Source organism: Dipodomys merriami, unplaced genomic scaffold (assembly GCF_024711535.1).
Source record: "Dipodomys merriami isolate MVZ:Mamm:240054 unplaced genomic scaffold, mDipMer1.0.p SCAF_14, whole genome shotgun sequence".
In the NCBI taxonomy this organism is placed as follows: Eukaryota; Metazoa; Chordata; class Mammalia; order Rodentia; family Heteromyidae; genus Dipodomys; species Dipodomys merriami.
The window spans coordinates 15,817,970-15,842,463 of record NW_027202715.1 but is presented as its reverse complement, the minus strand read 5'-3'; the positions used below and the strand labels follow the sequence as shown (position 1 = coordinate 15,842,463).

The 24,494-nt window shown below is 40.4% G+C and overlaps 1 protein-coding gene across 3 annotated transcripts in view; it reads right to left on the bottom strand.

Annotated features, from left to right (window-relative positions):
• Window positions 1–24,494, bottom strand: part of Bms1 (BMS1 ribosome biogenesis factor) — a 36,190-nt gene that overhangs the window by 3,883 nt on the left and 7,813 nt on the right. For all 3 annotated transcript variants that reach the window (XM_070020829.1, XM_070020827.1, XM_070020828.1), the window contains exons 5-21: window positions 22,946–23,134; window positions 22,193–22,335; window positions 21,290–21,411; window positions 20,534–20,727; window positions 19,396–19,535; window positions 17,142–17,875; window positions 16,848–16,949; window positions 14,809–14,966; window positions 12,646–12,727; window positions 10,393–10,466; window positions 9,448–9,624; window positions 7,891–8,079; window positions 7,628–7,808; window positions 7,356–7,414; window positions 6,458–6,580; window positions 4,480–4,627; window positions 76–251 (exon numbers count right to left, since the gene is read on the bottom strand). In XM_070020829.1, the coding sequence (XP_069876930.1) occupies window positions 76–251; window positions 4,480–4,627; window positions 6,458–6,580; window positions 7,356–7,414; window positions 7,628–7,808; window positions 7,891–8,079; window positions 9,448–9,624; window positions 10,393–10,466; window positions 12,646–12,727; window positions 14,809–14,966; window positions 16,848–16,949; window positions 17,142–17,875; window positions 19,396–19,535; window positions 20,534–20,727; window positions 21,290–21,411; window positions 22,193–22,335; window positions 22,946–23,134 (2,991 nt within the window). The remainder of the gene's footprint in view (window positions 1–75; window positions 252–4,479; window positions 4,628–6,457; window positions 6,581–7,355; window positions 7,415–7,627; window positions 7,809–7,890; window positions 8,080–9,447; window positions 9,625–10,392; window positions 10,467–12,645; window positions 12,728–14,808; window positions 14,967–16,847; window positions 16,950–17,141; window positions 17,876–19,395; window positions 19,536–20,533; window positions 20,728–21,289; window positions 21,412–22,192; window positions 22,336–22,945; window positions 23,135–24,494) is intronic.

Here is a 24,494-nt window from a genome sequence, read left to right as displayed (position 1 = left end):
GTTATATATGAAAGCACAGGTGTGACTCATGTGAACACAGGTGCTGGCTCACTGACACATGTAAGTGATCTGTACCTTATACAGTGAGTCCTTGTTCGGCTTAAGTTTGATGCCATGGTCGAGCCTGAGTTGGCCTGTTGTCCTCATTCCTGACCAGGTGTCTTTCTCACCCACAGGTTTCAACAAGGACGTTACTGGGTTATAGAAGGCGGGAATGGAGACCGGGTACCACGTTCGCATGAAGACGATATCTACAGTAGAGATGAACTTGAACATTTCCCAAAGACTCATAGCCATCACACACTCCCAATCACCCCAGGCGTCTCTAGCTAGCTGCACAGAGCCTGAGAGGAAAGCTCAACCACAAAAACTCTATGGCAGAAGTCTGGGTGTGAACCAGGAGGCTGCAGATACCCAAACTGCTTATAGTGAGAGATGCCCATCTGGAGAGAACTGAGTTCCCTCTGGCTTTATAAAGACTTGAACTCCTACCACAAACCAGATACAACAGACATGCACATTGTCTTTATCTCACCATTTTATCTTTTTTTTTTTTTTTGTCGGCCGTGGGGCTTGAACTCTGGGCCTGGGCGCTGTCCCTCAGCTCTTCAGCTCAAGGCGAGCGCTCTACCACTTGAGCTACAGCGCCACTTCCGGTTTTCTGGTGGTTTATTGGAGATAGGAGTCTCACGGTCTCTCCTGCCCGGGCTGGCTTTGAACCGCGATCCTCAGATCTCAGCCTCCTGAGTAGCTAGGATTACAGGCGTGAGCCACCAGCGCCCGGCCCATTTTATCTTTTTAAAAAACTTTTTATGCTAGTCCTGGGGCTTGAACTCAGGGCGTGGGTGCTGCCCTTTAGCTTTTGTACTCAAAGCTAATGTGCTCTACCACTTGAGCCTCAGCTCCATTTCTGTTTTTTTGCTAGTAACTGGAGGAAAGTCTCTGCCTGGGCTGGCTTTGAACTGTGACCCTCAGAGCTCAGGCTCCTAAGCAGCAAGTATTACTGGCGTGAGCCACCAGCACCATGCTTATCATTTCATATTAATCATACAATGTGAGGTTTGGGAATTTCCATCCATACATATATATAATATGCCTTGATCATATTTATTACCTATATTACTTATTCCCCCTTTTTCTCACCCTACCCACTCTTAATCTTCCATGCATGCAAAATAATCCTGTTCTGGAGGTTTAAACTCACTGCCTTATGCTTGCTAGGCAGGTGCTCTACACTGTGAACCATGTTCTCAGACCCTGTTGCTGCAGACCTGTTTTTGCCTGGAGCTGACTCTGGATGCAGTCTTCCTACTCATATTTCCCAGGTAGCTGGGATCACAGGCGTATCCTACCACATGTGGCTTACTGGTTGAGACAGGAGTATTGCTAACTTTTTCTCAGCTGCTAACCTTAATCACAGTCCTCCAGATACCTATCTTGAAAGTAGCTGGGATCACAAACATGTACCACCACACCCAGACCCTCCTGAAAATTGGGGGAAAGGGGGGTAGAAGGAGAAAGAGTTATTATGATGTCCTCATACAGCCATACAACATACTCCAATTAGCCTCCACCCTCTTTCCCCTCACTCTACCTTGGTTCCTGCCCTTCCCAAACAGTCCCCATTATGTTCTATTTTCTGTATAACTATAAGAAAATATGACACCTGTCTTTGCATCTAGCTTATTTTAACATAACCATCATTTCCTCGCAAATAAGGTAATTTTATTTTTATAGCTGGATAATACTCTATAAGTACACATATAGCACGATGTTCTGTTTCACTGGTCTTCTTATCATTTTGTGCCAGTACTAGGCTGTTTTTGTTACTATGGCTCTGTAGTATAGTTTAAACTGCTGTATTGTAAAGCCTCCAGCCTTGCTTTTTGCTCAAGATTGCTTTGGCTATTAGGCATCTTTTGTGCTTCCATATAATGAAGGCCAAAATGGATTTTGATGGGGATGACATTAAATTTGTAGACTGCTTTTCAATATGAATTCTTCCTTGTTTATGAACGTGGGAGGTACTTCCTTTTCCACGTTTTACTTTCTTCTACAACTTCTCCCTTACCTTAGTTTTTACTGTAGAAGTCTTTTATCCCCTTATTTACTTTTATTCCTGGTTTTGTTTTTAAGCTATTACAAATAGAACTGTTTTCCTGATTTCCCAGCCTGCTCATTACTGGGACACAAAAATGTTACTGAGTTCTGCGATTCTGATAAAAGTGTTTGTCATATGTAAAAGTTCTTGAATCTTTAGAGTCTTCTAAAGATAGGATCATATTATCTGAAAAATTTTTATTCCCTATATCCCTCTTTTTTTCCTTGCCATACTGTTCTAAGAATTCAAGCATTATATCGAGTAAAAGGGGAGACATGGACACCTAACCACGCTCCTAACCCCATTTGGTATACTGTAGTATATAACCTTTATTTATGTTGAGGGATGCTCCTTTTGCTCCTGGATACTTCACACTTTTATCATGAAAGGACAGTAAATTCTATCAAAAAGCTTTCTCTACATCTATCGAGATGATCACGTCATTTTAGACCATTATTTTGATTATGTCCTGTATTAAATTTGTCTATTTTGAATTATTCTTGTATCACTGGGATTAAACCCATGTGATCATGATGTATAATCTGAATTTAGTTTACAAGTATTTTATTGAAAATTTGTGTCTTGTTCATCAGGGGAATTGGTGTATAGTTTTTCTTTGTTGTGTTCTTAATCTGATTTGGGTATCAAAGCAGTAAGTTCCTTTCTACTTGAGGAAATAGTATATGGATCATTGACATTCAGTTTTTTTTTTCCTTGTTGGTCAGTACTGGAGTTTGAACTCAGGACCTCACACTTGTTAAGCAGGTGTTCTACCACTTGATCAACTCTATCAGCCCTTTTTGCTCTGGTTATTTTTCAGATAGGGTATCACTGTATACCAGGCCAGTCTGAACTATGATGTTATTTGTACATCTATCCCTAAGTTGCTGGAATGACAAGCACATGCTGCTGGTTTGAGTTTTTTTCACTGGCAGACTCTACCACTCTCTCAGTATCATTCATCATTAAAGAGCTGATGAAGTGGTTTATATCTCAGACATGGGTCTAGAAATTTACTCGTTTCTAGACGTGCACAGTTTTTGAAATATTCCCTAAAAAGCCTTTGAATTTCATTGCTACTTGCTTATATCTACTTTCTCATCTCTAATTTTATAGTTTGGATCTTCTTTTTTTTGTTAGTTTTGCTAAGTATTGGTTAATAATGTTCATCTTTTCAAAGAACTGTTATTTCATTGATTATGCTGTTTTGTAATCTTTAATTTGTGCCCTGATCTTCAGTACTTCTATCTATTGCTTTCGGTTCTTGTTTTTCTAAGTGCGTGGGGTACATCATCATTTATTTTGTGATCTGATTTTTTTTTAACAAATGTGTGCATTACTGTAAACTTTGCTTAGTATATTGTTTTTGCTGTTTCCCAAAGATTCTAGTAAGCTAAAGTTTCATTTTTGTTTGAATCAAGGAATTTTTTTTCTTCCTTATTTCTTCAGTTACCCACTGATCGTTCAAGTGTACAATTTAGTCTCTGGTGAATATTATTCTTTGAGTATTTTCTAAGCTTTTAAAAACAGTTTCTAGTTTTATCCATTGTGATCTGACAAAATACAGGAGGTTATTTTAATTTTCTTGTATTTCTCAAAACTTGCTTTATGCTGGTTATCATATAAGCTCAATTTATAATCTTACTACCCAGGATTGAGATTTGTAGCCAGCCTTGACAGAAAAATCCCAAGATTCCTAGTTTCAATTAAACTGCAAAAAGCTGGAAACAGAAGTATGGCTCAAGTGATATGGTTAAGTGACAGCGCCTAGTCCTGAGTTCAAGCCTCAGTACTGGCACAAAAGCCAAAACACAAATCAAGGAAACAACTTGCTTAATGTCCTAAAACATGATTTAGTTTAGCAAAAAGTTCCATGCGCTGCTAAGATCAATATGTATTGTATGGCTGCTGATCCATGAATCTATATCATTTACTTCCAAAGTTAGTTCATTGCGTTTTCTTTGGTCTAGTTGACCTGTGTACATTAGCAACAGTGGGTTGTTCAAGTCATCCACTATTATTCTGTTGGAGTCTATCTGGGCCTTTATGTCCAGTAATGTTTATTTTATAAATTGAGTGTGGTTAATGCACCATAATGTCTTAAAAAGACTAGAAAAGAGCTGGGCGCTGGTGGCTCACGTCTATAATCCTAGGAGGTGAGATCTGAGATCACAGTTCAAAGCCAGCCCAGGCAGGAAACTCCATGAGACATTCATCTCCAATAAACCACCAGAAAACCAGAAGTGGTGCTGTGGCTCAAGTGGTACAGCACTCACCTTGAGGCCCAGAGTTCAAGTCCCACAACCAACAATAACAACAACAACAACAAAAAAAAAAAAAAAAAAAAAAAAAAAAACAAGACTAGAAAAGGTTCTTACCACTCATCAGCAATTTGTCCTCAAAGGTGGCCCGGAAAGCTCCTTCTGGAGCCCGGAGTGCTTTCTTGATCTGCCCCCTTATTCCACTGACAGTTCGAATCATAGCCCCTTCAAACTTGGCAACTTCTAAGGCAGAATTAAACATTCCCTACAGAAAAAAATAAAAATACAATATAAAATCATACACTTTACCTACTTAATTGCAAATATAGTTTCTGGGTTTTTGTTAAAACAAACACAAATACCAGGCTGTAATCCTAGCTACTCAGGTGGCTGAGATCTGAGGATCACAATTCAAAGCCAGCATGTGCAGAAAATTCCCTTTACTCTCTTATCTCCAATAAACCACTAAAAAACCAGAAGTAGCACTGTGGCTCAAGTAGTTGAGTGCTAGCCTTGAGCACAAAAAGACCAGGTCCCGAGTTCAAGCTCCACAACAGACAAAAATAAATAAATAAATAGAGATAAAAGGCCAGTGTTATCATTACTGGATATTAATATTGGATACTGATATTTTATGGCAGTTTTCTTTGCTTTTTCCCCTTACCTCCTTCAATGCTGGAGATCAAATTCAGGGCCTAGCACCGGCTGGCAAGCTCTCTGTTACTCAGCTACATCCCCAGCCTTTGGGATTTTAACACTCTCTTTGTTTAATGGGAACATCCTTTTCCATCCATGAAACTTTCAATAAATTCTTCTCAAACATCCTCTCATCTCTTCACATTGCAAAGCATTTATGTGATGAACTGCTTTTTAAACTTCCTACTGAACTATTATACAAACCTAATTTTTTTCCTTTCTTTTTCTCTCCTATTATTGCTATTATTTATTACTTTACTGTACTGAGCAGTTTGACTACAAGGTCTCAAGCTTATTAGGCAAGTACTCCTATATTACTGCCTCCTACACTTCTGTTTGGATTTTATGAAATGAGGTCTTACTTTTCCAAAGCTGGCCCCAAACTATGATCCTGCCTCCACTTCCCTAGGAGCTAGGATGACTACACACTGGCCTGATTTTTCTCCTTTGCTTTCATAAACCTAATAGGCAGAAAACAAAGGCAGTAGATCAAATTATAGATTTTCAGCACTAGCGTCAACTATCTGTTTGACCTCACCTTCAGAGATTTAAGCACATTTATTTATTTATTTGTGCTGGTCCTGGGACTTGAACTCAGGAGCTGGACTCTGTCCCTGTGCTGCTTCTGTTCAAGGCTAGCACTCTACCACTTTGAGCCACAGCACCACTTGTAGCATTTTCTGAATAGTTAATTGGGAGATAAGAGTCTCAGACTTTCCTGCCCAGGCTGGCTTCAAATTGTGATCCTCAGATCTCAGCCTCCTGAGAAGCTAAGATTTTAGGTGTGAGCCTGTCAAGCAATGATTTTTTTTCTTAAACATTAGAAAAATAATACTCTACAGGAATAAGCCCAAAATTTTTTGAGTGCTGACATATACACAGAAAATTTAACTGACCCCATGTTTTAGTCAAAACCCAGCATCAAAAATACTGTACAAGGGGCTGGGAAGTTGGCTCAGTGGTAGAGCGCTTGCCTTACATGCCTGAGGCCCTGGGTTCGATTCCTCAGCACCACATAAGCAAAAAGAAAAAAGCCGGAAGTGGCGCTGTGGCTCAAGTGGTAGAGCACTGGCCTTGAGCTGAAGAGCTGAGGGACAGTGCTCAGGCCCAGAGTTCAGGCCCCACAACCGGACCAAAAAAAAAAAAAAAAATACTGTACAAAATGGTCTTTAGACTATGTTGATGCGTTGCACATGAAGTACAAATGAATTTAGACCAATCCCAAGGTATCTTGTTATGTATGCAAATGAATGTTCAGAAGTCTTAAAGGAAGTCTTGAATATGAAATTCTTCTGGTCACAAACATTTCAGACAGGGACTGTCTGAAATGGACTCTTGTCCATTATCCAATATGCTTTAACCACAATCCATTTGTGAATATCTAAATATATATACAGACCTTAATAAAAGAAGTATTCTTGAAAATTTTGAATGGGAAACCAGTAAGCTTTAATTTCTTCACAATTTTTATGGATTTATCCAGATCAAGGACAACTCCAGTGGCAGCGATCCGGAAATCAGGCTAAAAAGCAAAAACAGGAAGTCTGAATATAGGATCAAATCAAGAGAAAAACTGTATTTCTGTGATGTAATAAATAACCAAAGTTTAGTTTGCTTACATATAGCTAAGAAAAAAGAGAGAACTTATGAACATGGAAAATAGAATTTTAACAAAAGTAATCTAAAATTGTTATACCATGTAGCATACTAATTAATGATGGTGACTCCAATACTTGCCTGAGGGTAATTTCATACTAACACTATTTCACAATAAGAATCAATTTGGAATGAAAAAGAATTAGTTTTATTTAAGAAATTGTTTGGGACCATTGAGATGGATTATATCTAGCAATTACTCTATTTTCTCCTGTTAAATGGGGGTCAATAAAACTTGCTCTGACTGGTCTAAGACTATGAAAATACTTTGCCCAACAAACATTAGCAGGGAGTAATCATGTCTAGACACTTATTGATATAATGCTAGAACTTAAACAAAGAACAAAATCCTTCTAGCTCCCTCTTCTCTCTATTCACATTCTACTCAAAAGAATTATAGAAAAGCTGGCCATGGTGCCATATGCTTGTAACCCCAGTAATCAAATTCTAGGCCTGCAGGGTGATATAGTGAGTTCAAGGTACTGTGAGCTATACAGCAAACCCTTTGTCTTCTTTACCCCCCCAAAAGAAAAGCCAAAGAGAAATTTATATACTACAATTTAAGTAGATTTCAACTTGCAAATGTAATTTATATTAAGGAATTCTCAAACATAATCTGTAAAAACCTCTCAGATAGTTACCATTATGCCACTGACAGACTGTATTGCTAAGAATCCAGTTCCCTGTGGAGTGATAGGACCTTAAAGAAACAAGAAAAACTCACACAGTAAACCACAAAACTTAGATTCTATTTTACATATTCCACTTCAAACAGTTTCCCCCAAGAGAGACAAATCTTATGAATCAATATTCCATGAAAGGAAAAGAGCAAACTGCAATAATAGAGCTAAAAGGGTATAGATTAATCTATTGCAATAATCTAATTTAATTAATCATTGCAATAATGCTTTACCCCAAAAGGTTGCTCCACAATGCATGTGCTGTGGGGTATATTTTAGAAGCCTTTGCCTTCCATTGTGGTCTTCAATATAATACAGTGGGATGGTCTGAAACCTCCTCCAGCCTATGGAGAAAATGATTGGATCTCTGGACTTGAGGATTTTTTTATACCAACGATGCTTCTTCAGACGCATCTGAGGAGAGAAGGGTTGGATAAAACAGTGTGCATCCAAACGAGCTCAGTGGTCAAGCATACAGTGAAGGGTACGTACCTACCTGCACATACCCCACATTGCCCTCGCTATTGCCCAAACCACCCAGAATCATTGGGTAGTGGGGGTCAAAGTTCAACACGAATTCACAGGGAACGTTTTCAATCTCAATTCGGACATACATCCCAGGTCGAAAACCTTCATACTGGACTCTAGCTTCATCATCTTGATCTTCAAATTCTGCCCGATTAAGCTGTATGTGAGAGAAAGAAACAAACAATACAATTCTATCATACCATGATCATCTATGAGCACAAGGCTGAAATTCAGACATAAGCATGCATGCCAGCAATAAAAACTCTTATCATACCATGATTATCTATGAGCATAAAATTAAAATTTAAACATACAACTGTGTCTAGCGAGCAACCTGCTCTGAGATGCCTCTGCTAGTCTCTGCTCAGTTCCACCCCATCCCAGCTCTTTCCCATTGTACATGCTGCCCAGTCACTCCTCAGGCTTAAAGCAACATCTCCATGATGAGGCCTGTCCATCGAAGGCCCTGGCTGGACTCAACACTCCACTTGTCTAAACATAATCTCAAACCTATCCAACTCAAGAAGGGCTTGGGCTTCCTGCCTGCCTGTGACAACTCATCCTTCCAGAAACTTCTGTCAATCTTACTTTCTCACTGCTCTGTCTTCCCAACAAAGTATATCCAGCCCTGACTCCTCCCTCCTCCGTGGCCATATCTGGATACTTAACTTCCATTTCTGACTTAAGGGTTGAGGAACCACTTCCTCTGCTCAAATCCTTCCCTCCTGCCAGATCTCATTTCTTTCAGATTGACAATTTAAAGTCCTTTAAAGTGGCCCACAGGATTCTAGTAAATGGCCTGAAGTAAAGACTTCAAAACCAGCTTTCCACTTCCCAGTGGAAAAGACCAGTTGTCAAAGACCAACCACAGACTGTAACCCCTAAGTAATGACAGATGAAGGTTTAGGTAGAGCAAAGCCTGTCAACAATGTTATTCCAAGTTATATACACTTGTTCCTTAAGCTGAAAAAGATCGCTGGTGCCCCACTAACAAAAAACTAGTCAGACAACTACAGTTAGTAGTGTGCACAACTCTGTGTCTGCTTCACAGTGAGATAAAAACAGCCTGCTCACCACCCTCAGGCTGTAGGCACACACACCTTCTCCACAATCTGTGTGTGTTTCAATCTCTGCCCAGGACCTTACATGAAATATCCAGACCTCAGTAAAATGAGTTTGCAAAAAGCCCTCTCTCCCCAGAGGGCACTATGTGTACTTAAGCCAAACAGGTCACAAATCACCTCCCAGTTCAAATCAGGGAGGGATAATGAGAATGTGAAATCTATTCCTGCATTTAAAGGCACACTGCCTCAACTCACTCCTAGAAGTAACAACCACTGCACTGTCTCAGTCATTTCTGCTTGCTCAGCGCCAAGGTGCAAAAGAGTGAGTTACTGATATTTTTCTGGTGAAGTTCCGATTAAAGGACTCAGAAGACTATGATAGGTCAGAGCAGAGCCCAGACAAGGATTCACAACGTGGGGAGGCCTCTGGGAGGAGGCTGACAAGACTTGCACTTTCTCACCTGTGCTTGCTTCTGCATTTCTCCTTTGAGATCATCGAAGTATGTGCTCTCTCCTTCGTCATATTCAGCATCAAACATCTCCTTTAACTTTCTCTTCTTATCCAAGTGTTTTTTCTTGGCGCTTTCCTCCTCATTAGGATCAGTTTCTTCTTTAACTTCTTCCTCTTCATCTTCAATCTTAAAATTTCCCCAAGAAAAAATGTAAATGTTTATGGCAACCTTTTCTTGAGATGATAGTTGATAATACGGCAGATTTACAAAGTTCTATTTGAGCCACAAAAATTTTAGTTACAAGCATCATGAAGAGAACAAAACAACACACAAATCTTGATGGCAAACAACCTGGTAGGAGATAGTAGTGTGCAATAATTAACTGCCACTCCCCAATCTGGTGGGGCGCACCAAACATGAATGAGATACCAACCAATGTGTTTGATAGAGATATGGTTCTAAAGCAGTACTGAAGAGAATAGGGAATTTGTTGTTTTTCTGGTCGTGGGGCCTGAACTCTGAGCCCAAACGCTGTCCCTCAGCTCTTCAGCTCAAGGCTAGCGCCCTACTACCCACAGCACCACTTCCAGCTTTTTCTGCTTATGTGGTGCTGAGGAATTGAACCCAGGGCCTCATGCATGCAAGGCAAGCACTCTACCACTGAGCCACCCTCCCAGCCCCTTGTTGTTTTTTAAATGACAAATTTAAGAAGAAAATGATGGTGAGAAGAAGACATGGCTTACAGTTCCATGAGTGAAGAATCACTCAGAATTTGCTAAGTGACTACAGTAAGAAGGGATGATAAGCATTATCATGGTAATGATGATAATGCTTATTATCCCATCAGGCAATCTGCACAACTGGTCTACAACAGATTTGCATGTCTCAAAATGGGTGTTCCTCAAAACATGGTGACTGCAGATGAAGTTGGGAACAGCTACAGCAAACTCTTACCTGAGAATCCTGGCCTGGTTTTCCCTTGTGCACGTGCCCTGTTTCTAGGTCTTCAAAGTCACCGTAGAGCTCCTCTAGGAAAAACGTATTGAGTGACTATGCTGTGAACCACGCATGTGGCCCCACACAGATCATCCACTGCAGACCATGTGCTGTGTGGACCACGCATGTGGCCCCATGGAGACCATCCACATGCAGACTGTGTGCTCTGCATTCCAGGCCATCAGCATACAAGCTATCGAATATCCTTTTAAAATTGCAATTCATCACTGAATGCACATTTCCAGAGGCTATTTTTCTGGTACAGTGATGGACACTATATGAGACACATCCCTAGAGATGGGGGGCACAGACCTGAAGGTGAGGGCTCCAAACCAACATTTCAAAGAGTGAATAAACAGCCATGGCTTGGTAATAGCTAATATGAAAGAGTCTTGACAGTAATCTACCCATCATTACAGTGTAACAACCTAGGGAAAATCTTAGATTATAGGTATGAAGCATAGAACTTAAAGTAAAGGCAGAGCCCAATCAGTGCTCTAACATTTGTAGGGTACGGGGTTCAGTTCCAGATTCTAAAAACAGGCAAGGTGAAAACTCTAGGAAGACTGGTAGGCAGACTCACACCTGTAATCTTAGCTACTCTGGAGGCTGTGAATTGAGGATCACAATTACAAGACAGCTGGGGCAGGAAAGTCCATGAGACTCTCATCCTAATTAGTCATCAAAATGCTGGAAGTGCAAACAACTCTAGGAAGGCAATATTTACAAAGGTATTAAACGTTTTTCCCTTAAGAGCCAAAGAAGGTACAACAGATGAGAAGTTCCTATAATAAAAACAAAACAGAAACAGAGTAAAAAACTGTAAACTTGGGCATAAGCAGTAACATCATTGGTCAGCAATTCCAGTGCCTTCTATTGCAGACAGTGCTTTTAGTACGGCTGTTCCTTAGCTACCTTTTTCACATAACTCAAGGAAGGACTGCAAGGATTATCTACCAAGGATTATCTAGAAAGGAGGACAAAATGTCACACCAATGCCAATTTATTATTCTTTCATTTCTTTCAATTATTCAATTATTTCAATTATTCTTTAAATGCAGTTAACAATACAAAGTCATCACCAAGGCTTTAGTTTTGAAATAGGGTGTCTAGGTTTCTACCCAGGCAAACCTAGACTGCAACCCTATTTATGCCTCTCATAGCTGGGGGATCACAAGCATATGTCACCATGCCTGACCAGCTTTATTGGTTGAGAAGTCTCACTAACTTTTTGTTCTGGCTGGCCTAAAACCACTACTATGTTAATCTCCAACTTCCGAGCATCTGGTATTACAGGTATAAGCCACTGTAATATTTTCCCCTCCTAGGGCTAGGGTCTGACTGAACTCACAGCTTTGTGCCTATTAGGCAGGTATTCTACTTGTGAGCCATGCCCCCAGTCCTTTGTTGCATTGGTTATTTTTTTAGATAGATTCTCACTTCCTGCCTGGGCATGCACTTGGACCTGGATCCACCCATTTTAGCTTTCTATCACCCGGCTTCTTTCCCTTCAGATGGGTCTTGGGGAATTTCCTGCCTAAGTTAGCCCAGCATTATGATCTCTCAGCCTCTCCTTTTGCTGAGGATGAGTGTGCATACTGCACCCAGGTTTGGATTGAAAAGGAGCTTCACATATATGCCTGACCTGGCCTGATACTATGATCCTCTCAATTTCAACTTCCCAAGTAGCAAGGACTGCAGGTATGAACCACTGATGCCCAGCTGTACAATACAATTTTTAAATGACTAGAAGGGGGAAAAAAAAAATCTCCATTTTAATTTTTAAATGACTAGAAGGGGAAAAAAAAAATCTCCATTTTTTTTTTTTAATGGGTGCTGGGATTCTAGAATGAAATGGTTTTTGTTTTTTTACAATGCTGGGAATCTGGTATGAGCTTTTTAATTGTAAATGTTCCCAAATGAATATACTACCATCAAAAGAAAGTAAGAAATTGAGTATACCATTCCTACAAGTACAAATACAATTTTAAGCAAAATTTACAGAAAACCTTTTACTTTTCTTTAAAAGACAGTATCTAATAACTGAGCTAATCAAGGGGGGGAAAATAAGACCATCATGAAAGAAGATATTTTGCTGAAGATACAAAGTCCAGTCAGCGTACCCCCAGACTTGATTAATTTATGTAATTATTTTAAATTAATTAATGATAATTTTAAGATATAAGAGAAAATCCTCAGCCCTTTATTTACCATCTTCAGCTAAGATCTTGGCTGCATCTTTATCATCTTCCCACTTCCCAGTGACGAAGCAATCTCTGATACTGTTCATAACCTACACAGAGAGAGTAGAACTTAGTTGACTGGTTCCTAAGAACTATTTCCTGCCATAATGGTTACTACCTTAAGGAGGAATGAGACTTAGGAACTATCAGCTTGTCTTCCAATAGTGCTTATGTCCCTTTCCTGGGCAGTCTCATTTCATATGGACCTGACAGCACTTACCTGTGACAATGAGAGTATACCATCAATATAAAACATAAATGTCACACTAGTGAGATTTAGAAAAATACTCTGAGCTCATGGACCTTGCAAATAATCTGATTTTACTCATTCACTAATCTTTAAAGTTTTAACAGTATTTTCAAAGTGTTCTTCTTAACTGTTAATCCACAGCTATCATGTATACAGGACATTCCTAGAGAATGGTAGAAAAATATTTCCAAATAGATCATGTACCAATAAGGTAATCAGAATATATTAACTAAAATTTAAAAGTAGGCAACCAATACAAATACATATTTCTTCCAAGTGTATATAGAAATGACCAAAAAGCACATGAAATGATATTGGCAGTAGGCATCAGAAATCCTAACACCCTAATAAAATACCACTGTATATCATCTAGGATCCCTATAATCAAATAGATTACAAAATATAAGTAGAGAAGGAGCTGACAAACTCTACTGGAAGAAATGTGAAATATCATGGCCACTTATGAAAAGTGGTGGCTCCCGCCTGTAATCCTAGCTACTCAGGAGGCTGACATCTGGGGATCATGGTTTGAAGCTCAGCCTGAAAAGCAAAGTCAATTAACCACCAAAAAGCCAGAAGTGGATCTGTGATTCTTTAGTGGTAGATTGATAACCTTGAGCAAAAAAGCTTCCAGACAGCACCTAAGCCCTGAGTTCAAGCCCCAATACCGGCACCAGAAAAAAAAAAAAAGAAAAAGAAAAAGAGAGAAATAAATATTAGGGAAATAACTTACATTTACTATAATAACCCATACTAGAAGTACTGTATAATCACTATTCTGATGTGAACATGGGAGAAATCAAATAAATGACAAGTTCTATGGCTTTCTAATTTTTTTCATCTTCAAGTTAAATCAGGGAATAACTTAAGTGTCCAGAGAGAAAATTGATACAGATGTAAGATTTAGTACTGATTATAAACTGAAAATGTAAGTTCTACCTTTGGCCACTGGAAAACCATAGAAACCATAAACAACTTGCAGCAATAAATGAAGATCATGATGCTAGAATAACATTTTCCAGTAAAAGAAAAATCAGTGTTTCTTGTTAGGGATGATGGCTCATGTTTGTAACCCCAGCTCATCATAGGCTGAGATCAGGAAGACTAAAATTCAAGGCCAGCCAGGACAAAAACACTCCATTTCAACTAAACAAAACAGGCGTGGTAATGTATGCCAGTTATCCCAGTTACAGGGGGCAGCACAAATGGGAGGATTGAAATCTGAGGCATCCACAAGCAAAAACCAAGATTTTATCTGAAAAATAACTTAAAAACAAAACAAAACAAAAAGATAGGTGTAAGGCTCAAGTGGTACAGCACCTGCTTAGTAAACTCAAACCCCAAAGCCACAAAAGGACGGGGAGGGGAAGAGGATAGGAGGGAAAGTAAGGGAAACAGGAGAAGGGAAGGAAGAAAGAAAAGAGGGCAAAGGAATACTTGAAACTAAGCCAATGACAGGTAAGTAATACTGAATTCAGGTTATGTTCTTCTAATATAATTCCCTGACCAAGTGGCAGTGGCTCACACTTGTAACCCTAGCTACTTGGGAGGCTGAGATCTGAGGACTGAGGATCAAAGCCAGCCTGAGCAGGAAAGTTTTGGTGACCAGCCTGGCCACTGGAAAAGCCAAATTGGAGCTGTGACTCAAGTGGTAGAGTGCCAGCCTTGGGCAGAAAAGCTCAGAGACAGTGCTCAGACCTGAATTCAAGCCCCAGAACCAACACCAAAAAAAACAAATAAATAAAAGATTCCCTAATTTTTTCATTGCTATTTTTTTTGGTAGTGCTAGAAACTGAACCCAGGGCCTCACACAGGCAAGGCAAGCCCTCTACCACTGAGCCCCCTAATTCTTATGAACATTAATCATACTACAGAACTTACCTCCTCTAAGTCCCAATCATGTGGTGCCTCCACAAGAAATTTGGAGCAGTCCAAAGAATCGGCCTTATGCTTACAGCCTCTGTCAGGCTGGCTGATTCGGAAGAGTCCTCCAAGTTCTTCTCCTGTATCTCCATCTTCCTCTTCACTGTTCTCTGTCACTAAAAACACCATGAGAGAAAGTTGAAGACAAAAATTCTATCAGAACTCCACATCTCCAACCTATCAGATCATAAATGTTAGAACTCAGGGAATAATGTGCTGGGAAGGTGGCTCAGTGGTAGAGCGCTTGTCTTGCATGCCTGAGGCCCTGGGTTCGATTCCTCAACACCACATAAGCAAAAAGAAAAAAGCCGGAAGTGGGGCTGTGGCTCAAGTGGTAGAGCGCTAGCCTTGAGCTGAAGAGCTGAGGGACAGCGCCCAGGCCCAGAGTTCAGGCCCCATGGGGGGGGGGGGAGGGGGAGAAAAAAAGAACTCAGGGAATAAGATCCCCTTTGTGATCAATTTAATGATGGCCTTGAGCCAGACAGAAACACCAAGAGCACCTCATCACTGACAAGGAAAAGCCAGCGGCTATCCCTTGGTTATTTACAGAAAATTTACCTTTCCAAAAGGTAGTAACCAAAAAAAACAAGGAGGAAATCCGAAGATTGGGGTCTGGAATAGGGGAGGGACATTTAAAGACAGAGATTTAAATTAGTATGAAGAAAGCTGGGTGTGGTACCCATGTTTATATTCAGGAAAAAGAGATGGGAGGATTATGTTTTAAGGTCCAGGCAAAAAGAGTTCACAAACTCTCATCTTAACCAACAAACCTAGGCATGTGCCCATCAATCCAACTACTTAGGAAGTAGTAATGGGAGGACTGAAGTCCAAGGGGGCCTGAGAATAAATGCAAATTCCAAAAATAAAACTAAAGTAGAAAGGATGAGTCATGGCTCAAATAGCAGGGCACAAATATCAAGCCTTTAGCTGAAGTTCTACTACAGAAAAAAAAAAAATTATAGAATAGTTTCTGCGAAGGTTGATTAATTTCTGCTCATTTAGAGTCTTTTAAGCAAAATCTAAATCAGTATCAGTACACATCAACCTTCCAATCAGAAGTTCATCTTATCTTGTGGCGACGAGAAGCCCCATACAAAGCTCTCCAGTTGACATTTACTTCTGTCTTATTCTGCTACATCCACTTTTTCCAAAAAGAACACACAGGTAAGTTTAATAAACTATAAAATTAGAAAACTATAAAATTGTGTAACACAGGATTCTCGTTCTCAGGAAAGGAAACACCACCTTTTCATAGGCAGAAATAATAGGCATTAATTCTACCAAAAAATTCTCATAAAGGACTTCAAGTAAGGACTATGAAATAACATAATCAACAGAATTATCATCAAAATTTTCATGCAGTCTGCAGTCCTTAAGAGATGTAAGTACAAAAAAAAATCTGCCATGGGGCTGGAAAGGTGGCTCAGTGGTAGAGTGCTTGCCTTGCATGCCTGAGGCCCTGGGTTCCATTCCTCAGCACCACATAAGCAAAAAGAAAAAAGCCGGAAGTGGTGCTGTGGCTCAAGTGGTAGAGCGCTAGCCTTGAGCTGAAGAGCTGAGGGACAGCGCCCAGGCCCAGAGTTCAAGCCCCACGATCGGCCCCCCCCCCCAAAAAAAAATCTGCCAAAGCTGGGTACTGGTGATTCATGCCTACAATCTTAACTGCTCAGGAAGCTAAGAACTGGGGATTGTGAATCCAAGACAGCCTGGGCAGAAAAGTCTGTGAGATTCTTATCTCTAATTAACCACCAAAGAAACAGAAGTGGAGGTCAGCTTAAGTGAAACAATGCCAGCCCTCAGTGAAAAAAGAGACAGAACCCAGGTCCTAACTTCAAGCCCCAGTACTGGCACCAAAAAAAAAACCAAAAAAACAAAAAAAAACAACAAATCTGCTAAGCATAAAATTAAGCTTCTGACCAAATCTCTCATCTCCTTTTCAGAAAAGAATCTAAAATTAGAAGTGGAACTCTGCTTCATTCTGAACCAGTGCTCTTTACCTGTCCCATATACAAGCTTTCGAAGGTTTGGAGTTGCCTGTTGTTGCCTCAGGAAGGCCTCTGCTGCCTTCCTGGAGAGGTCTTCCTTCCACTTGAGGGCACCTGAAAGACCAAGGCCAACATCGCATCAGTTACACCTGCCTGCTGGTCCTCCCTTCTTCGGGCTCATAGCTTCAATTCAGCCCAAAATCCAATCCATGCCTCAGCAAAATCCCTGAACAGGGATTGCAAATATACATATCTTACTGACAGCAAACCTCAAGTGCCAGGGTTCCAAAAGCAGCAGGTACTCACCAGAAGTTTCCGTGGAACAGTTGTTTTCTTCTTTATATTCTTCTTCCTCTTTGAGTAAATCTTCAATATCACTGGTCTCATCAATTAAGTTCTCCGACCTGAGTTCCTGCACACTGCCCATATGAGAAGGCTTTACAAGCTTTTCCCTACCAATCTCTGTGCTTTCTGCATCCTCATCATCTGAACTGAATGAAGAGCTTTCTTCTGATTCATCTTCAGATGCCAGTACCTCTTCTGCTGTGCAGTGACCAGAATCAGATGTAGTAATGGCTGCCTTTTTCCCCAGATTCAGATTGTCATTTTGGTGGTTAGCTGCAGACAGTCCTTCCTTACTACCTTCTCCAACTGTCTTCGATTCCAAAATGCTCCTCCCTCCTTCTACAACAGAATCTTCTTCACTGCTTTCATCAGCTTCCTCAGCTTCTCCTTCACCCCCTGAGCTCTGCTCAAGATCATCATCACTGTCAGCAAATGCTGGCAAATCCACCTCGCTGTCTTCTTCCAGTTTTTGCCGCTTGATGCCCCTCATCATCACATATTTGTCTTGGGTTGTTCCAGCATCTTCCTCCTCCTCTTCTGCTTCATCATCACTATTTTCTGACTTGTCACCTTCAGACATCTCTTCATCATCTCCGTCACTGTCTCCAGACTCATCTTCATCTCCAAAAATAGCTTTCCGACGTACTCGACCAGTTTTCATATCCATTTGCTTCTCCTCTTTGGGCATCCACAGCCTAAATTACCAAGTAGTGACAAAAAAATTCAACTTGTGCAGGAACAAGCTCCTTTAGAAAGGCAACAGTCAATAAAAATGCAAAGAAATAGAAAACATCAAGGAATAGTTTAAGATGCCATAGCATAAAAAAATTTTTTTGATAAACACTGGAATGGTCAATAAACAAAATCATGCACAATTCCTAACAATACATTTGTGAAGAACTTAAGAGAAACTAAAAGAATAACTTAAAAAAAATCAACTGAAACCAAATGGCTCACATCTGTAATCCTAGTTAGTTGGGAGGCTAAAATCTGGAGGACTGCAGTTCAAGGACAACTCAAGGCAATAATGTTTAAGAGACCTCCAACTCATAATTCATGGCTAGATGCAGTAGTACATGCCCGGCATCAATTATATATATTATATATAATGCTCAGATATACATAATGGTTATATATGTATGTATGCTCAGACACACATGAAGATGACATCTATATATGTTCAAACATAAAGATGGTGTATATACAGTATCTCAGACATGAAGATAGTATATTAATATATGCTCAGTCATACAAAAATGGCATATATACATATATATGCTCATTCATAAAGATGGCATACATATATATGTATATTTATATGCTCAGACATAGAAATAAAATTTCTGCACATAAGTATGTTAGAAAAAGAAATATCAATGTAGACAAGGACAGCCAGAATACACAAAAACAGTGCAGCAGTGGAGTCCTCTTCCAGCTATGTTAACTAATTATGCATGCTACATATAAATCTCTATCATTGCTGGTACCAGTGGTTCATGCCTGTACTATGCAAGAGGCTGAGATCAGAGGATTGTGGTTCAAAACCAGCCCAGGCAGGAAAATCTGCAAGACTCTATCTCCAAATAACCACCAATAAGCCAGAAGTGAAGCTGGGGCTAAAGTAGAAGAATGCTAGCCTTGAGCAAAAGCAGCTCAGGGACTGCACCCATGCTAAGTTCAAGCCCCAGGGCTATACACGTACACATACACATCCAGATTATGAAGCATAAATCAGCACAACACAACAGCACAAGCAATGTTTTATCAAATATCCACTACGTATAAAGGTATAGTTTCCCTTCTCAAACTAAAACAAAGCAATCTAAAGTAAACTTACTTTCAGAGACTAGGTGAGCAGCTCTGGATAACACAATGAGTTCCCTGACTGCTCCAGAACCTAGCCAACCAAAATATAGTCAAATGGCTTTTGGTCTGCTTGGAAACTATAAGCAAGCTATGGAAAGGACTTTGTAGTATTTGAGGAATATCTTGAATACTTCTACTGAATACAAATCATGTTGTTTTGAGAAAATACTAGTCAAAAATACAAGTCAAAAAAACAAACAACAACAACAACAAAAAATCCCTGAGAAATATATACAAAGCAAAACAAAAAGCCCAGAGTAATTTCTGGCAAAATAAAAAACATGTAATGATGCAAAAGGATGGATGTTTTTATTTTTATTCATTAAAAATAGAAGACAAGTAGACTTACCCTTGGTTATCTACTTCTTCTGACTCAAGAGGTTTGGAATCAGTAAAAAGTGCCACTCTGCTGGAAGCCATCTTGGCATCAATGGTGGCATGGGTGGAAATGAGACTCTGGACCAGTTCATGTGTAGGCCCTGTCTCCTCCTGTCAATCAAGGATACCAAGAAAGGGCAAATGACGGAAGCACTAGGTTCCTGGAGTGAGTGACACACTTATTTCAACATTTTACCAAAATTATCCTAAAGCATCTTCTGTAAACCTTTCTTACTGCCTCAGAAATAAGAAAATTCTTTTTTTTTTTTTGGTCCGGTCGTGGGGCTTGAACTCTGGGCCTGGGCACTGTCCCCCAGCTCTTCAGCTCAAGGCTAGCGCTCTACCACTTGAGCCACAGCACCACTTCCGGCTTTTTTCTTTTTGCTTATGTGGTGCTGAGGAATTGAACCCAGGGCCTCGAGCATGCAAGGCAAGCGCTCTACCACTGAGCCACCTTCCCAGCCCCGAAAATTCTTTTAACAAAGCTTAAGATTAATTGTTACCTTCATTAAGCTACTCCAAAATTCTTATCAATTGGTAATCTAAATAGTACAAGAATTATTTTGACCCAATAAAATCCCATTTCAAAACTGAAAAAATAAAAACAGAGTCTTAGCCAGGTACTGGTCATTCACACCTGTAACCCTCCTCAGGAGGCTGAGATCTGAAGATCACAGTTTGCTCAGGCAAGAAAGTCATGAGACTCTTATCTCTAATTAACCAACTAAAAGCTGGAAGCAAAGCAGTGGCTCAAGTTGTGGAGACCTAACCTAGATTACAGAAGCTCTGAAATGGTGCCCAGGCCCTGGATTCAAGCCCCAGGACCAGCACACACACACAAAAACAGTCCATTTTAAAAAGCAAAACAAGGAGATCATTCTGAATTTTAAAAAAGGATAAGACCAATGAGAGCTGGAAAACACTGGTCTATGTCCAGGTGAGCCATGTAGGCATCACAGGGGCAGGGTACCCATAGACTATAGACCAGAGGTATGAAGGGCAAGACGCTATCCTGCTGATACGATGTCTAAATTATTACAGTATGTATGTGGGCCTTTTTCATAGTAGAAATAGAGAAAAGCAATTGAGAACCAAGACTCCCCTCTTACCAATCCCTGGAATCCATGGCTGCCACCAAGGTCAACATAAACAGCGTCTTTGTCATATAGCACACCCCCAACTCCAGAAAGAGGTGCATAAACCAACTTCTCCTTCTCATTTAAACAACGCTTCTTTTGCTGTTCAGGAAGAGCACAGGGGTCTGGGAGGAAACTGACGTCACTCACAGCAAAATCTCCCACACCTAAGGATTAAACCCAGAAAGCAACTTTAGCTGAGAGGAAATCAACAAGTGCCAACTTGGCAAAAATGCCCGAAGGAAAATAAATCATGGCACTACAACAGGTATCATTCAACAGTGGAACTTGTGCTTCGACTAAATGACACAATGTTTACTCAACACACAGCTGGGCTATCTGTAAAACTTCCAACACCCCAGACACTGTGGCTCATACATGAAATCCAAGCGACTCAAGAGGCTGAGACCTAAGGATTATGAAGCCAGCATGCAGAAAAATCCTTGAGACCCTTTATCTTCCAATTAACCACCAAAAAGCTGGAAGTGGAGGTGTGGCTCAAATGGTAGAGTATCCACCTTGAGAGGAAAAAGGTAAGGGGCAGTGCTCAGACCCTAAGTTCAAACCCCAGTAACAGTAAAATAGGTAACAGATAGACAGATAGATAGATAAAAATAAAACCTCCATTCAACAAGGTGATTCTGTCTAGTTTTCATTATTTGATCAGCTTCCCTGAGAAGTGACCCCAAGACTTCTACAAATAAAGAATATTTTATAAGAATACAATACCTGGCATGTGAATCTGGCTTTTATTTTTCAAGTGTGCACCTCTTAAATAACCATAAATAGATACTTTTCGATCACACTTTATATTTTTCCGGATATCCTCAGGGTTTGTCAAATCTTCCATCCTACAAAAAGAAAACATGATTATATGCTTTCCTTCAGGGTTTGTTAATTCTTCACATTTTCATTCATGAGCTGGGGTGAGGGTTAATATTAGAAGCCTTTTGTAGCATGTGTTAAGGTCAATTCCTAACACCATAAGAAACAAAGACAAAGACAAAGACAAAATCAATCTCATTCATTAAGCATACTAAGAAACCACTGGAGTCAGAAAGTAGGGTTCATTATCTACCAGAGGATAGGCAGCTCCATCTCTCTAAGACTGCCTGTGAGAGCACATTCCATGAGATAACACAAAGGGAAGTGGCATCATATGAGGTCAAAGAACATGTTCAGAATAACCCTTCATGGAAGAGTATTCTGGGTAGTTTATTGTGGCCTGGATCCCAGCAGGAGGATAAAGACTATTCCAGGATGAGAAAAATATTTCCAGTAGCAACAGGATGTAGAATAAAGGCACACTGGGTGACTGAAGCAAACAAGGATGAGGGTCACTGGAAATTGAGACTACTGCAAAATTCTCCTCCTCCAAAATCCTTCTGCTGTCTCTCTTTTCACAGAGCAAAGGACTGAACCCAGACCTCACAAGAAAGCTCAACACCACAGAGCTCTACCTCTGGTCCCAGCTCCTAGTTTTCTGTACAGATCTCATATGCCCTGAGGGCACAATATTTTTCTGTTGATGGCACAAAGTATGTATTATTACTGTTCTTTCTTAATTTTTCTGATCCTTTTAGCTTTAAAATAAATGAGCCAGGAAGGAAATATTTACATTCATCTTTTTACCTGTCTGCCAGGACATAAGGGTGAGAGGTTTGCCACATGAGAGGCCTGAACTTCATAACTGTAATGAAACGACCCAGATTGTGTATCTCTTGATTCTGATACTCTCCATGGACCATCCCAGAAAGATAAAACAGCTTGGCACCCTAAACATAAACAAACAAAAAATAATAATGAAAATAACATAGCAAAATAAAGGCCCTAAGAAGCAAGAATACTAAGAGAGAACAACAGGGAAGCTGCCACCCACTGCTTCCTGGGCCTAGTCAACTTCTTTGGGACTTCCAGGTGAAGGCCTGGTAGGAATAGCTCCTTAGGTCACAAGAAGAGGTCTCAAGGCACAGGACTCTGTAGCTCAAGGCCCACAAGGGGAAGGGAGAGAGGTGTGACAGGTGCTGGTCCTGAACTAAGAGAAACTTCTAGTGACTTTATTAAATCATGTCTCGTGTAAGTGGTACAGAAGTAAATCAGATAGGGACAGAGGTTAAAATCTATCTTAAGGGAAAGATTTCAAGGACCAGGAGCCGATAAATACAAGAAATTCAGCAAATAAAGCCTAATAAGATGTTTATTCATGTTTCTTCATTCTGACTTTATTTTTTCCTTTCATGCTGGGACTGGGGCTTGAACACAGGGCCTTGCCACTCCCACTTGTCTTTTTCACTTAAGGCTGACACTCTGTCATTTGAGCCATACCTCTAGTCCCCTAAAGGACTTTAAATGTTAATGCCCAGTAATAATAATTTCTCTTCTTACCGGGTAGACTTCTGTCCAAAACCTGTGTTTTAACCGTTTCTTTGTCTTCTTCAGTTGTTTATTGTGCTTGAAAGAGTCTAGGTGAGTGAGAACTCCCATAATTTTAGGAAAGCCATGTACTTGACAGATATTTAGAAACTCAAATGTTTCCATTTCAAACCCAAAGCTGGCATCTATGAGCATCAGTACCTAAAAACAGAACACAATTTCTCAAGGAAGTTATCCAAAAAGACCATCTAAACCTAGGGCCAGCAAAGTATGGCTCATGGGTCAAACCCAGCCCAGAGTCTACATACACAACTAAAGCTTTATGGGAACACAGCCACATCAAGACACATATATCTACACTGCTTTTGTACTACAAGTTCAGGGTTAAGCAGAAGCATCACAAAGTCCCTGATCCACAAGGCATGCATGGCTTCTCTCCAGCCCTTTAAAATTTGCTGACTCCTGCCAAGTGATTCTTGGGGATTGCCTTGACAGAGAAAGCACCACTTTCTGGCTGGACAATGCCAACCAGAACATTAAACTTCCAGCTCAAAACTCTGGATGAATGAGAATAAACAGTAAAAGAAAGAAAAAAACTCAATAATAAATCAAGGAGATTTGGTTAAATTACCCAGTATAAAAGACAAACTATCTGAAAGCTTCAAAAATCCCACTTTGTACTTTTTTGCGGGGGGGGGGGGGGGGGGGGGGGTTCCGGTCGTGGGGCCTGAACTCTGGGCTTGGGCGCTGTCCCTCAGCTCTTCAGCTCAAGGCTAGCGCTCTACCACCTGAGCCACAGCGCCGCTTCCGGCTTTTTTTCTTTTTGCTTATGTAGTTCTGAGGATCGAACCCAGGGCCTCAGGCATGCAAGGCAAGCGCTCTACCACTGAGCCACCTTCCCAGCCCCACTTTTTACTTCTTAACCAGAAGAAGAAAGGGGGAAAAAAAAACTAGCAGGAGTATTTTTTGAGTTTCTATATAGGACTAGGACTCATAATACCAAACTTACATGAATTTATCTTAACATGCTACGTAATTTATTAGAGTTTCTGCTTGAGAAGCTATGCCTCCTTCGTCATGTAATAGTCAAAAATGGTTTGCGCTGAGTGCTGGTGGCTCACCCCTATAATCCTAGCTACTAAGGAGGCTGAGATCTAAAGATCATGATTCAAAGCCAGCCCTGACGGGAAAGTCTGTGAGACTCCTATCTCCAATAAACCACTAAGAGAACCAAAAGTGGCACTGTGGCTCAGCTGAGCTAAAGAGCTCAGGGACAGCACCCAGGCCCAGAGTTCAAGCCTCATGACTGACACTCCCGTGGGGGGAAAAAATGGTTTGAGTCAGTGTTTATCAATTCATTCATGACATTCTTCAACTTCAAAAAAAATTACCAGATGTCTCAAAATTGAAGAAAATAGAGAAGAATTCTAATCTCCATTATGAAATGAGTAATACTCTGAGCTAGGCATTGGTGGCTCAGACCTGTAAACCTAGCTATTCAGGAGGCTGAGCGCTTAGGATTCACAAAGGCCAGGCAAGAAAGTCTGTGAGACTCCCTCTT